Raw genomic sequence first — 15,578 nt, 5'->3', positions numbered from 1 at the left:
CGTATATTCTTACATGCTATATGTTGGGACATTACTCGTTAATTCATAATATGTCGATTTATTTTGATATTGTTATACACAAAATGGCTTCCCACCATGAGAACACTTGACATGGATAAGTCTCTATATATGACTTTTGAGGTAAAAAGTTTATATACATTTCCAATTTGCCTCTCTATTCTTATTCTGTTTAATCTTTTTCAGCTCTTATTTTTGTTCTTATAAATTCTTCTGCACATATTATTTATTATATTTACAACAGATATCTGAGTATTAATGTTTTTAATTATTTATAGTTAGCTGGTATGACATTTGAGTGGATTCTGTTATAACAGTGACGTTGACATCTCAAAGCCCCAACCACCGTTTTCACATGGTTTGTTGACCAAGGCACAGTAGGCCCCCAAGGTCCACCGGCCGGCTGTCACGTTTCTGAACGCGCCTCTTCCCCAAAATCACAACATCTTGTTGCTACGTGTCAATGATTCCACCTGTACGCCCTCCACTACTGGAGGGAGCCCCTGCACTCTTACCTCGCGCCAAAACAAAACCTAACGGAGTTAACGGTTTGTCTTCTTACGGGGAGTCTTGTAGTTTTTATGAACTGACGAGGGTATTTTGGTAAATTTATCCTAAATTTCAGTTCGTAACAGACAGTTGCTAAGGGAAAGCGAAATTAAAAACAAAAACATCTCCCTTTGTTTCTGCTTGAATAAGCTTTGGTCCGGAATTGAAACGGCAACACATCACTGTGTTATGGACTTAGATAATGTCCGATTCTGAGGTAAAATTTCTTTTTCCCCTTTTTGTGAACATCTCAGTTACAAGTTTCTACTTAGACCATCAGTTTGATATTTTTGTTTTATTTTTTTTGTGGGGTTTGTGGGTTCAGTGGTTGATTTTGATCTTGTTTGTGTTAGTTAAGTTGTGTGTTTGAAAGATGGCTGTTTGATGGGTTTCGTCTGATTTTGAGTATAATTATTTGGTGTGTTGGTTTTGGTGTAGCATAAACTGATGGCCCTGAAGAGGGCCTATGCGGATATAATTTTAAACACGGCGAAAGAGGCGGCGGCAAGGATAATGGTGTCGGAGAGGAAAGCGATGAGGTATCAGAGGGAGCTGTTTGCAGCGAAAGAAAACTCGTTGCGTATGCTGCTCAGGCTTAAGGAAATGCTAGATACTAAGGTAGTCTAGTTTTTTTCTCTAATGGGATTGTGTTTGATGTTGCTTTGGTGTTTTGATGTTGGTGGGTGTTGATGAAGGGTTCTTTCTGTTTGATGGTTGCGTTTTGTGATGTGGGTTTGGTGTTAATTGTTTGTTTCGTGATGGAACTTTTGATTTAATTCGTTTATCTATTCATTTCATTAGGGTGTTGTTATGTTTTTATTATTATTATTATTTGGCTTAGCTCGCTGGAGAGTCTCTTATGGTCGATAATGTGTTGTGTAGTTTTTGTTTTACATTGTAGAGAGTATTTCAAATTATATGGTTTTTTTCTTCTGGGTATAAAAATATAAATCCTGAGAATGCTATGATGTGGATGCAATGTGTGACAATGAGGTTTCACTTTTCCGGTAATGTTTGTTTTCATAGGCAGTCTTATATTGCAGCATGGTTTTTCTATGCTTTTCATCAGTTAATGATGGATCCTGTTGGCTCTTATATTCTGTTTTAATAATGGCAATGGCATGTATAATGTCTTATACCCTTTTTATTGTCCAATTGTTGGAATTTTCCTGGAGAGAATGTTAAATGATATTCCAATTCTATTATTTAAAGGAGTTTTCATCATCTTAAACTCATATCTTTGTGTAAATCTCTACCTTTATTCCCCAAAATCATCGTGTTAGACATTTGTCATGTTCATCAAATATTTATTCTCTTATTTCCTATGGTTTGGAGTTCACCTGTGGGTGATTGTACTTGAGAGGAATGCAGGTGGGATTGGAGATAAGCCGTATTATTAAAGTTGTCTAGATAGCGCTGTCTTCATTCTAATATTAGAGCAAAGCTTATACTACTTTTAGAAACTGAAGAACATAGGCGATTTTGTACCTTCTCTCTCTCTCTCTCTCTTTTTTTTTTTTCCTCCTATGGTTCTTTCTTCTTTCATTCTGATTGCCTCATAGATGTTTTCAACTACATATTTGTACGTTGCTTGCTTGAAAGAGCGTGTCTGCTGTGTCAACCTTGGCAAATGACTGAATTGACCAAACAAACAGTGGGTACACCATACATGGCTATTGCAAGATTTTCTACTTTTGACTACAACAGTATGTTATGTGTTTTGACATTGTTATATTATTTATTGTCTCATTTATATGTTTTTAGAGAATATTTTGTGTTACCACATGGTTTAAAGTGGTAAAATGGATTATTTATTCTTGTGATAGCTGGAAGAATGGGGAATTACATGTGTTGAGTTAGTCCAATCTTCTATTTGATAGTTTCAGCCCGTTGCTCTCTATTTTGGACCCTTGCTTATGTTTTCAGCTTGTGTAAGACAACTAAAACAGTTAAACTAATGGTGCATCGATTATAGGTTAAAGAAGCACAGGTGGCAGCCTTTTGTCAACAAAGAAAGATAGACGAACTTGAAGCACAACTTGGTGAAGCAGAAGATATAGTGAAAGACCTTAGAACAGAATTGAAAGAAGCACAAGATGAATTGGAGCGAGCTACAAACAATCAAATGCGGCTTTTGGATAAACAGAATTCCTATGGTGATATTGCTACTATGATGACAGCATCACTGGACAACGGACTCAATACTTCTGGGACTGTGGTGTCTTCTCTACCTGATGCAATATCTGAATTGGTTGTGACTTCTGATCTGAGGAATTCACCTTTGAAGATGACATTTGAACAGAACCAATGTTATGGTGAAAACGTTTCTCATAAAGATAATTGTTATTTTTGCAACTCTGACTTTGCCTCCATAGTTATGAGAAGAAAAGAACCTAAACTTTACAGGAATGGGTGCACTCAGAGAATTCATGCATTTAAAAGGAACCTCTTAGATGGAAATCAGTCTCTTCCTCCGCAAGTTGATGATGTAAGAAATGGAACCTGTATTGGAGAAGAAGAAGAAGCATGCAAAAACCTTGAAGCTGGGGCAGATAAATTATATGGAGTAGGGAATAATCCAGATGAATTCAAAGTAATGGGGGGAAATAGCAACAGCATTTCAGTTCATGCGTTGAAGTCCTTTCGCTGGAAAAGGAAAAGGGCTGCTAGATATAAGAAAAGAAAAGGTTTCTTTAGGAATTTTCCACATGTGGTCGTAGAAACAACTCAAGAATATGGTCTTTCCTGCCCCAGGAATTTCCCTGATGCAGTTAATGATGATGTCCAACTTGAGGACTCTAAGATATTTGAAACTAAACTTGAGAAGGATTCGGAATCTTTGTTGACCTTGCAATTACCGTCAGATAATACTAATGTGATTCTTCAGTCAGGACGTGCAGAAATTATTGAAAGTGATTTGGAGTTCCACAATGCTTGTGCTATTCAAACTGTGACAAAAAATGATGACTTATTGATAGATACATTGGAGTTGGCAAGACAGCAATGTGGATCTGTTGAGAGTTCTGAGGTTCCAGCTTGCACTGCAGATGTTCAAGCTGTTAATATTTGTTCAGTAAATACAGATGTTAAAGCATCTAATCTAACTGAAGGGATTCCTACTCAATCTTTAAATGATAAATTTTTGAAGTACACATTCCAAAGGAAGCGGAAGAAGGAGTCTTCAAGTGGTTATGATGGGAATTCTTCTGCTGAAGAAAGCATTGTGAAGACAAAGTTGGGGGAGAAGCAAATTGGTTCTTTGGAGTCACAGAAGTCAACTGAATCATCTCAAGATAGTTGACGACTACGCAGGTTGCTTGTCAGGTTGTCTATATGTTTAATAATGTTTCTGCATTGTGTTTGTGTGCATGTTTTTGGAGTATGTTTTCATGTGATTACTCATCTAGAAATGATGATGTCTTTATTTAAAAGTTCTAGGGTTGTGATGAACTGTGGCTCAATTCGGATATTAGCTTCTTTTTTATTTTCTGAATATTAAATGCCTTTGTTTAGCCTAATCAAGTTGTGAATATTGTCTGAGATGCTGGTGGGTTATAAATTTATTTAATTCACATGTTTGTTGGGGACTTCCAATAATACAGTCATCTGAGCTAGGTTTAAATTCTCTCTTTCCATTTTCCCTTAATGTCTTGGCTTTTCTGGGAAAATAGGTGATTTGTCCATTTTATTACCCACAAAAAATCATTATGTTTAAGTCTTGAGCTGTCACAAGCAAGTGTAATTTTGAGTCTTGAGAATGGTTGCTTTGTTTCTTGCCATTTTATTCACGCATTCCTTTTCTATTGGCTTTTCTTTGTTCCTTTTCTATCTGTGTGTGCAAAGGCAGGTAGTAATTAGGGATTATAGTTGTGCCACAGTTTTGGTTGACTCACAAGAAGCTGGTGGGTGATGAGAAAACTTGTGCTTTCTAAAGCATTTCTTTATCAATATCCGTAATTTTCAACTAAAAATACGTGCAGAAAAGTACATGCTTGCTATTGACTTTGGACTGTCCATTTCTAAACAAAAAACGAACTTCTATTCTATGCAGCTTTTGATTATTCCCACAAAGCTATGTTCGAAGTTCCTTGCTTACAGAATCCACATCTTCTGGTCACCTTTTTTCCGAATCATGATATTATATATGTTTAACTTGCATGACAATTGTTATGTTCCGTTTCATGTAACGTATTGTTTAGAATTAATCTCTAGCTTCCTCCTTCGCAGCTTGCATCACTGTCCAAAAAGAAGTGCTGTATTTGCCTGAATGGAGCACAGAATTGACCCGACTGGAGATGGTGTATCAGCAAACATTCCTGATGAACAGGGGGCAGAGCTATAAATTCCCAACTTTGTGACATATAGACATTATATATTCATCAAGAAATCAAAATTGTTGTACTTCTCTGATGCCGCTTTATCTTATATTTATAAGTTGTCGAATGAAACTATTTGGGGCAGATCCATTCCATGAAATGAGTTATTTTCTAGTATCCATATATATAATACATGACTACGAACTCTTCCATTTCTTGGTTCTGAGATCAGTTCACAAGGTCTTCAAATTTCTTGCCATTACAACGTTGAGAACTTGTATATACTCAATGCTGCCAGTTGTTATTTTCAATTGCTTGCACCATCAACTGATCAATTCAAGACTTTGATTCAGTTATTCTTATTTGTAACTGGAGTTTGAGCCTACAACTCCATCTCATCAAGCTTGAAATTTTTATAAACATAATCAAACCAAGTTTGAGCCAAACAATACTCTATTTGGTCTGATTTGATTGCAGCCCTACTTGAAACATATCATTTTAAGTTTACATTGGGACAGTAATATATAAGATCTTGGTGAAGATGATCAACTCCTTGACCAGGTGGCGGAGGGAGGGGGTGGTCAAGAATGAAAATTTTTAACTATACTGACCCCCTATATAATTTTACTGTTTTCCTTAACCCCCTAATTTTTATTTCTACCTTCGCAATTGCCGATGTGTCGAGTTAGGAACAGAACCCAACAAAACAGGTGTTATATATAATATCTGTAAGGGACAAAAATACAATCTTGAACTGGAACCAAAAATTTATAAAAACCCTTTTGGTTTTTGGTTGCGGGTTGAGAGTGAGAGGTTGAAGTGAAGATGGGAGTGGCAAGCAAAGCAGGGGATTTGGTATTCAAAGCCTTCACAGCTGGTCTTGGTGTCGCCACTATTTATCTCACCGCTACTTTCTCTGTTAATGTCTACAGAGGCCTCGCTTGGCATAACGCTCAATCGGTAACTACCCATTCCCTTTCACGCTTTTTACAAAATAATTTACCCATAACAAACCCTAGTTTTTATAGCTCAATCGATAACTACCATTCCTTTTTTTTGTACAACAAACCCTAGTTTCTTGACGTATTTGATGTTTTAAATTTGTAATTTTGGTATTCGTTTGTTGGGCTCGTGATTGCGCAAGCTAAGACCTTTGTTACATAAACTTCCCTCGTTCTGTTTATGCATATACATGTATATTAGGGGAAACAGATATGTAGCTCACTTTTGGAATTTAGCGGCAATCTAATTCGGTCCTTGGGCTGCTGTGGCAATATTGTCTTGGACTGAAGAGTTGAAACTTTACGGGGGTCTTGTAGTTCACAAATTTGGCTGTGAAAAATTGTACGACTTGGAATTAAGAATTTTGTTTAATAATATGCGAATACTGGGGAATGGGGCAAGGTATCAGAGCGATTTTTATAACTATCTATATTTATGTCTAAAGCCCTTGATGCATTGCTTACTTCAGTGCTCAACAACTAGATGTTGGTTTTGTTCTTGCATCATTTTAAGGTCTAGTTATAGCCCTCAAGTTTTAAATGTTCATTTGATGTTTTTCTAACTTCTCAACAAAAAACATGAGTAACAAATCCTGGTCTGAGTAAAAGATTATTGGGATGATTGGTATATAAGGGTTTTGGATCTGGCCTATACATGCTTCTTTTTTACTGATAAATATAAATTTCATTTCAAGATTTATATTTTTCAACAAGCTTTGCAGAAGCCTTTTTGATATCAACAATTGCATAAATGAAACTTTTCATTTTTAAAGTTTAGCTGTCGGAAACTTGGCATGAAATACCAGTACAAGTGAGATCCCAAACCCAGGCCTGAGAAAAAAAGTTGAAAACCTACCTGGATTGGGAATTCGAACTGTGAACAAAATTGAAGTGCTTTAGATGCTATATTAAGAGTCTCTATGTTTACCTAGAGTTGTATGTCTATATTTATTTATTCCTACCATTGGTGACTTGGTTTTACATATTCATAGTTCTCTGTCATTTTGGTCCTTGTATGTAGTGAAAACTAACCATTGAAATGGTCATGGGTCTTTAATATGCAGATGCGGTACGGGAAATGAAATGCTTTTGATAGTTTGTTTGATTACAGAATAACACAGTCCCTTCCATTCTTGTTCTAGTACCCTACTAATTAAAAGTATTTGTTATACTCTGAGCTTTTGAAGTGTTTGTGTGATAGCTTCAAGACTCTGGAACAACATATGTGCTCCTCTCTGTGTCTTTGTGTACTATGGTCCTTCATTTGGATTTAACTTTAAATTCGCTGATCATGAAGTAATGAAAGCTAGTATTCTTTGATATTCTTTTCTTTAGTTTTGTTTCTAATATATGCTGAAAGACAATGTGTACAAGTGCAATCACTTAATTTCATAGCTTGTTAATTCATTAGTTGCTGCCAAGTTAATTTGATTGAGATCTGAGATTTGGCAATTTTCTGCAGAAACTTGAGAAGCCCAACTCCAGTGAGCAATCCCCTTGAGTTTTTGCTGCAATGGGAAGTTAGAAGAGGTTACATGTTTTGCCTCATGAAATTAAAGTGTAAACTTTGTGCGCCTGCTTGATTTTTTACCTTCTATTCAGTTACTGAGATTCAGTTTCTATAAAACCATAGAGTTTTCAGTCTCTATGAAAAATGTAGTAGTTTAAAGTACACTGTAAGTTTAACATGATTCATTTTAGTATTTGTCTGTTATTGTATTGCCTCATGTTGAATATAATGCTACCGGATGTCAGAATAATACAGAGGTACAGATTTTATGGGATCTGATCACAGCTCTGGTGCATTTAAAGAAATTAGGCTCCTTAAGTTCGTTCTCCTTTCTTCTTAGTTATTAGTTGAATTTAAGATATGTCATGGAATTTTCTTCTGGAACTGGGAAATTACCTCGAAGTTATGATTTCACAAGTTAGATGTCAATAAGCTTGTGCTATAACTATAACATAGAAAATTACTGCAATATCATGGTTGGCCAAAGACATAATTAGATGGGTTGTAATGCTATATTGACACTATTAGATTCACAATAGTTTGTTATTTAAACTACAGGGGCATGCTTAAAGATGTCATAATTAATCACGATCATAATCTCCATTTCATATCAAGCAATATCCAAGCAACAACAAAAGAAAATGACTTGGTAGCCATCATCAGGAGAGGAGAAAAAGGGCTGCCCTAATCTATACACATCTCACACTTAATACGGTGGTGGAAATATTTGGTGTCAAGTGAAGTCTCCTCTTTCGGTCTTCAATTTACTTGCAAAATAAGGGGGAAAAAAATGTGCTAAGCTAAGGGGGCTACTTTCATGGGTAAGTAAATTGAAAAAGAAAAGGCCAAAGGACTATTTCCCACCCAAGGTATGCTTTTTTTTCAAGTCCCCCTATTAACTTTGAAAATCCAATTTACCTATTCATAGGCTGTTAAAAAAAATGGTTTCAAGAGTAAAATCGTTATTTTATCTGTAATATTAAAAATAAACTTAAATTTTATTTTATTTTTCCCCTTAAACCCTAAAAATTAACAATTTTTTTCTAGCTCAAGTTTTCAAAAACAACATTTTCCCCCCTAGGGTTTTCAAACTTTCGGATTGAATTTTCCGACAACAATCGACGATCTCCAGACGACGTCTCTTCCTCTCCAGCGTCTCCTCTTTTTGGCAGTGAGACGTCTTCCCCTCTTAGGCGTCGTCGTCGATGAAGACGACGTGTCTTCGTCAACAACAATACCCCACGGCATCAGGAGATGTACGACCAAAAGGAGAGGCAATCGGAGAGGGAGAATAGATGCTTGGAGATCGCTGGTCGTCATCAGAAAAATAGGATCTGAAGGTTTGGAAACTCTAGGGGAAAAATACAGTTTTTGAAAACTTGGGGTGGGAGAAAATTATTAATTTTAGGGTTTTGAGGGAGAAAATGATATGACTAATGGACTCAGTTAATTTTAACAGCCCATAGATGGGTAAATTGGATTTTTAAAGTTAACAAAGGGGAATTTGGAAAAAAAACATACCTTGGGTGGGAAATAGTGGTTTGGCCAAAAGAAAAAGAAAAATCTGCATCCATGCGCCCAGTAAGTATGGGCCTCTGATATTACCCGTACAATCAGGCGCCTAATGATTTCCTCATGGCCTGCTAACTTTGCACCTGCTGGAATAAGGAAAGTACAAATCAAATGGTTAGCTGGATAGCTTTGATAGAAATAAAGATCAAGGGAAAACAACATTCTATTAGCATTGATCTAATGCGCAACTTGGCCTTGTAAAAGACAATGGCAGAAACTTCATGGAAAAGGGCGTCCATGTGAATTGAGCCAGCTTGGCTGGCCAGCAGATACTTGTTTAGGAAAAGTTGCGGGTCCTTCTTTTGAAAAAGCATTACAGAAAACCTCTAAATATTATTGTTGAGATAGTAACACTAAGTTGCTAGGCTGGCGAAGTCCTTGGATAAAAATAAAATATGAGGAAAAAAAAACCAACCATGAATGCTATCTCTCCAGGAAATCCCAAGTAGAACAAACCATCTTTTGGATGTCCTCCCACCTATCAGGGTTTATCATCAATTGCAAAGATGGGATATATAATGCCTGGCCTGACAAAGACATCGGGAAGGTATGTACATACCCCTGACATGAAATATCTAGACAAATCCACAGTCAATGGCAATGCAATAACTAGTATATCAAGCATCACAGGTCAAAGGGGGCTAGAATAGGGGAAAAAGAGAACCCATGAACTATGCCGAGTTGCATCATGCATGTACTATTACCGAGCAGTTTAGCAAGATTATGAAAAGAAAAAGAACAAATAAAAAAGTAAACATAGAGACTGTTTGAAAAATCAAAGGCCAAAATCCATTTTATTTTATAATACCTACTGATTCCACTAGTTACTGACGTGCCAACTCTGCTACACCTCTTGAGTCGGTGCAAATTTCTGCTAATGGATTCACAATGAAACCACCACCCTGATACCTCAACCTACGATTCTGCGACTTATGCATTTCAGAATTGCCGCTAATATCAGTTCTGTGACACATGGCACTCAATGATGAGGCGCCACCAGAAATAGTAACTCTTGAGGTTGAACTTCGGCTTTCTGTCTTCCTCCTGAATTTGGAGCTTAAAAATTCTGCACCAGGCAGCAGACAACAGGTGGTTCCATGGGAGTCAGTTTTGGTCATCCGTCCAGTTGATACAGCCAAGTCATACGATATTTCATCAAGTGCCAGCTCAAGGCCATGAACTCGTGTCTCCAAAGAGTGCATCCCATTTTGTGAGCTACCAATGAATCTCTGTACATATTGAGGAAATATGAGCAACAAATGAGAAGAAACTTTCATCAGAATGCACTAAGAATTGATTCAGAAGTACACATATACTGGAACTCATATACAATTTCAGATCTCAAAAGTGCAGACACATGTATGCTTGGATTGAATGGAATTAGCGCATACCGTATAAGTTTTCACATATCATAACTTCCAACTATGGTATGCAGATTTCAAATTATTGAGAGAAAAAATAATGGAACTAAATTAATCATCATTTAGCATTTAAAGACTATGAGGACAATAAAACATCTTATCGAGTTATTTGTCTTTCATATTACTTGTGTCAAGCCCTCAAGTGTGGATAACTAAGTGGCAGGTTTATTGTAATTCACTGATAATGTCATTTTAAGGATGCCCCTCGAAGATGACAAATTTTGTCTAACAAAACATGGTTTTGTATGTAAGGTAAAGTTCAATGATACAAGAAACAACTCTATAACACATCGTACTTCATATATAAGTCTAGACAGCAAAATATCAAGCCAAGAATGAAGCCAAATTTCCAGACATTATGAACTAACCTGAAGGAGATCTAGTAGATTAGACTGCTGTTTTTCAATCTGAACAAGTTGATTGCGGATCAAAGATAAATCTTCACAATCTTTATGATTTGTCTGCAAATTCACACAATTGTTACTTATTGCAGAAGTATTTTCATAGCTCTCAAGACATGGAGCTACTCGAGATCCAGATCTCAACCCTCCAAATTTGTGCGTCTTGTCATCAAAACTCTTATTAAAAAGGGCACGTTTTGTCTCAGACTTTGGAAGCCTAGTATTCTCGTTGTTCCTTCTTTCTAAGACATTCCCATCTCTCTCCTTGACATCATCCTCATGAGCATCCGTCAAAGAAGCAGAGCTAGGAACAGATATCTCAACTTTCCAGTTGGAAGGTTTCTTATTCTCCAGCTTTTGGAAGGTTGCTGGACTTGTTTTCTTCAAGGGACCTCTCTTCCTAGCAGTGGTCGAAAATGAACTATCTGGTGGAGTTGACTTGCCAGCTGGAATCGATTTCCTCTTCAATTCAAGTCTGGCTGTGAAATTCTTGGATCCGGCTAGATATCTTCCATCAGTTGCATTTTCTGATCCCAATCAACATAAAAGGGGGGAAAATAAAAAATAAAAACATCAGAGAAATGATCAATGAAAAGAAGAGAAACATGCAAATAGCACAAATCATCATAAATCGAATCCAAATACCAATTCAGCAAGAAATTACAAATTCAAATCTTTTAGTTCCCTCAACAATTCTAAAACAGACGATCTAATTAGCCTAAAGATCTAGGGTTTCTCAATCATAAATGTAAAAAACATACCTTTAGATGAACAATGCGATTCCGGTGGCGTAGAAACCTCATCAAATATATCTGGAACTTGTTTCCATGCCTCTATCATCTGATTCATAACCTCCCTAACAGCCTTTACCTATCAAAGGAAAAAACATGAAATTTCAACACCAACCATATAATTAACACAAAAACTAAAATGTAATAATTGCAAACCTTGTCAAATCTCCTACTTTCAAAAACTTTCAAGCAATTGGCCTTAAACTCTGCCAACGAATCCTTCTCTACCGTTGCCAACCTCCAAAGCGCTTCCGCGGCGGCTTTTCTCGCCGCCCAGTCATCGCTACTCAAAGCCCCAAGCAAACAGCTCACCAGCCCCGTCAGCCCCGCCCCTCCCGCAGCACCAGACCCGATCACACTCCCAACCACCACCAAAGCTGCCGCCTTGGCCTTGAACCCTTCATTCTTCACCAACCTCTCCAATCTCGCCAACATCCTCCCCAGCTTCCCCGCGTCTGGATCAGGCGCCGCATCGATCGCCGCCGCAAGGCACAGCGCTGCACCGACCTGCGCGTTCACATCCTGCTCCGTGAAAAGCGCGTCGGACAGCAACTTCAAAATAGTGACGAATGCCGACGCACTGACACGCGACGAGAGAGAGGAAACTGTGCTTATGCACGTGGCCTGGACGGAGGAGTTCTTGTCACGGAAATTGCGTGTGAGACTGTTGACGATCTTGGTGACGTAAGGCGACAGATTGTGTGACGACGACAGTGTGGTGATGACGTGGATGCATTCTTTCCTAACTCCCGGTTTATCGGAAGCATTAGTAGAAAGAATGCAGGAGAGAAATGTCGGTAGCAGAGCCGAGTCCAACGTGGAGGCGATTGAGTCCAGTTCAGTTGCGGCTTGTGAATACGTGTCACGGTCCGAGAGTTTCGTCAGTAAACCGTACACTTTGAGCTTAAGAGGTTGAGCCATTTCAGTTTGCAGTGAATGTAGCTTCTTCAATAGCTTCGCGGAGGAGGAGGTGTTGGCACCGCGGGGATCTCAGGAACCGCCGGTAACATTTGGCGGTGGTGAGTGTCAGTGAAAGTAGGACGGTTGTGTTTTGAGTAAATTGTGTAGTGTGTGGGCTTTTTAAAAGTATGAAGGAAAATGAAATAAAGGGGAAGGATGTTACGGCTCACGAGGGCTGTTACCTACGGTGTCGTTTTTGTTGTTTTCACTTTACTCAAAGTATGTTGCTCTTTAATAGCTGTTAATGATCTCAATCTTCATCTCCGTTTAAGGAATAACAAAGATTTTCTGTTTACTTTTAGTATAAATTCATAAAAATTCTCCTCTTGCACCTACAAGAAGAGGATTTTTTTTTTTTATATTTTTTAAGAATAATATAAATATATTAAATAATAAAATTATATACAATTAAAATTAATTTATTATTTTAAATATTATAAATATTATATATTAACTATTTTAATATGTATAATAAAAATTTAAATAAAATTTTAAAAATATTAATAATTTAAAGTTATAAAAATATGTTAATATTTTAAATAAATATATTAATAAAAAAAGATTGAAGGCAAATATATCTCTATTTTTTATTATAAATTTTTTTTTTAATAAAAAATACTTCTTTTGTTAAAGTTGGAAAGGGTTAAAACTCTTCAATTTGAATTAAAACTATCTTATCTAAGTTAATGATGGATTAATGACAAACAATCCAATGCAGTCTAGTTCATCATGAAACTTGCAGGAGTGCCACGTGGAGGATTCTCTTATCTATTTTATTTATTTATTAGGGTTAAAATAATGAAAAATAAATTCCAGATAATGCGGGCAGTGCAGGGTAAGGAAGAGGAGTTCATAATGGCATCAGAGAGCGTGTGACTGAGAGAACTATACATAGGCAGTTAATACCGGTAAATTAGCGCCAAATCACGTGATTATCTAAATTATTCAACATTAATCATGTATTATTAATAATAAAATAAAATTTATAAAACGTCGGCTTTTAAATTATTTTTTTAAATTAATAATAAAAATTTTGTTTTATTTTAATCGATTGAGTGTGGAGCTGGTTCAGTCGGAGGTTGAAACCAATTGATTTATTGTCTCAACCTCTTCACCTACCAGACTTTGATGAGGTGATGATAATAATAGGATTCCTTACGGGATTTGTATGGAAGGAAAAACAAGCCCAGTTGGTGAAAAGTTCTATTAGTTCAGTTGAAGGAATGGGTTTAGTTCAACGGCTGATTAATGGTGATGATGAGTGACGATCACATATAGCCATAGTTGTTTGTTGCTTGTAATATGGAGGTTCTAATCTGACTATTTGAAATGATACAGAAATTAAGTCCTGCAAAAATGTTTTTCATTAAATTAAGTTAATTAATAATCCCTTCTGACGTGTCCAATTTTGACAAGGTAGGGTAACTTTGAATTTAAGGAAGAAAAAAGAAAGCAGTATTGATATATTATTTTCATAGCATTTTTATGTTAGATGCCCTCTGACGGGCCCAATCTCTATCAATGCCGATAGCAATGGAGAAGACCAGAGCAGATAGAGGATTGATATCTTTGTCTCTATTTTTACAAGAGATATTAATTTCTATCATGTTACGAGGGTGATGAAAAATTTATATTCCCTCTCTAAAAGAAAAAAAATCTCTTTTATATATTTTTTTTATCTTATATAAAAAAATCTATTTTTCATACCCTCAAAATACAATATAAATATATTAAATAATAAAATTAAAATTATTATATTATTTTAAATATCATATATTAATCACTTTAATATATATAATAAAAATATAAATTATTTAAATTATTAAAAATATATTAATATTTTTAACAAAAAGAATAAAGATAGTGATAGGGGCAAGATAGAGCAAAGAGAAAGCACATATATCTCTGTTTCTAATTATAAAGATTTTTTTATCTCTATTTTCACCTCTTTTTTTGTTTTCATTAAAAATTTCTTTTTTGTTAAAGTCAAAGAGGCCTTAAATTTGAGTTGAAATTGTCATCCCTCCATCCACACCCCTGTTTTCGTGGCAGTCATCATCTATGGCTATTTAATTTCCATGTTATGTATTTATGATTAGCTTGTCCCCAATTATATGAAAAGATTGTGAATTAATTTATTAGTTTGGGACTGGGACCAAGAAGCAGGTTTGATCTGTGGGCTTGTAAGCCGGCCTAGCTTAAGAGGGCAACCAGTCAACTTAAAACCCAAACTGAGTTAGCCCACCCGAGGTTTAAGAAGGACCCAGTGAAATAGACTAGCTTTTAGACACACCACATCAAAGTTAAAAACAAGCATTCAAACTATGTGTATCATCTATATATATTTAATGTATATTATTATATTATTTAATACTTTTAAATTAAAAATTAAATAATATTTAATATATAATAATACATATAAATATTTATTTATTTATGTGTTTAAAATAAATACATATAATATTTTTAAAAAAAATTGTCATTTTTAGTATGCATGTCTGTTGTAATAACTCAGTAATTTCCAAACCTTTCAAATTCTTTTTAATAAAGATTTGGCATGTTATAAATGATGATGGTGATAATTCCGTAAGGAGAAGTATGTAAGATGAGTAGGGTTATCAATCGGGTCTGTTGAACCAAGCCTGATTTGTTTAAGTTCAGGCTCATAAAAATTTCGGACTTGGGCTTTGGCTTTGATCTAAAATTTTTGTTTAAATTTTGTTTATTAAATTTTTTCAGACTTGTTTCAAGTCATTTCAAACATATTTTATAACTTTAAAAATATGCAAAAACATCGCTATGAATTCCTAACATGCATAAATTCCTAAAACCTCCACTCACTATAAATTATTGAGTCTCGAACTTAAACAATTTGAACTTGATAACTTTATTATTATTATTATTATTTGACCCAATTGACAATTTCAAAGATGAGTGAGAAGAAATATGTCAATTACTTTTCATTTTCTTTAAAATTAAAAAGATAAAATTTAATTAAATTTTGAAAATAAAAAAAATGTCAAACAAAAGAATAAAAAC

The 15,578-nt window shown here is 35.6% G+C and overlaps 2 protein-coding genes across 8 annotated transcripts; one reads left to right on the top strand and one right to left on the bottom strand.

Moving 5' to 3' along the window:
• The first annotated feature begins 645 nt into the window (after positions 1-645).
• On the top strand, positions 646-7,699 carry LOC123208004. 4 transcript variants are annotated; one of them, XM_044625476.1, is made up of 6 exons: positions 646-784; positions 1,006-1,185; positions 2,543-3,879; positions 4,619-4,680; positions 4,795-5,843; positions 7,347-7,699. In XM_044625476.1, exons 1-3 carry the CDS (start codon positions 770-772, stop codon positions 3,866-3,868), a joined length of 1,521 nt encoding a protein of 506 aa, XP_044481411.1. In that variant the 5' UTR covers positions 646-769; the 3' UTR covers positions 3,869-3,879; positions 4,619-4,680; positions 4,795-5,843; positions 7,347-7,699. The 4 variants fall into 4 exon arrangements, with proteins under 4 accessions (XP_044481411.1, XP_044481410.1, XP_044481409.1 ...); XM_044625475.1 differs by having other exon boundaries at positions 2,543-3,891; XM_044625474.1 differs by lacking the exon at positions 4,619-4,680.
• A 268-nt stretch (positions 7,700-7,967) lies between these two features.
• On the bottom strand, positions 7,968-12,715 carry LOC123208002 (TORTIFOLIA1-like protein 3). 4 transcript variants are annotated; one of them, XM_044625470.1, is made up of 5 exons: positions 11,736-12,715; positions 11,550-11,658; positions 10,756-11,315; positions 9,775-10,195; positions 7,968-9,049 (listed from the first exon to the last, which is right to left on the bottom strand). In XM_044625470.1, exons 1-4 carry the CDS (start codon positions 12,498-12,500, stop codon positions 9,791-9,793), a joined length of 1,839 nt encoding a protein of 612 aa, XP_044481405.1. In that variant the 5' UTR covers positions 12,501-12,715; the 3' UTR covers positions 7,968-9,049; positions 9,775-9,790. The 4 variants fall into 4 exon arrangements, with proteins under 4 accessions (XP_044481405.1, XP_044481406.1, XP_044481404.1 ...); XM_044625471.1 differs by having other exon boundaries at positions 9,779-10,195; XM_044625469.1 differs by having other exon boundaries at positions 7,968-9,052; positions 9,779-10,195; positions 11,736-12,711.
• Between the last annotated feature and the right edge of the window lie 2,863 nt (positions 12,716-15,578).

The sequence above is a fragment of the Mangifera indica genome, unplaced genomic scaffold, assembly GCF_011075055.1.
Source record: "Mangifera indica cultivar Alphonso unplaced genomic scaffold, CATAS_Mindica_2.1 Un_0127, whole genome shotgun sequence".
Classification (NCBI taxonomy): Eukaryota; Viridiplantae; Streptophyta; class Magnoliopsida; order Sapindales; family Anacardiaceae; genus Mangifera; species Mangifera indica.
This window is presented reverse-complemented; position numbering and strand designations above follow the sequence as displayed.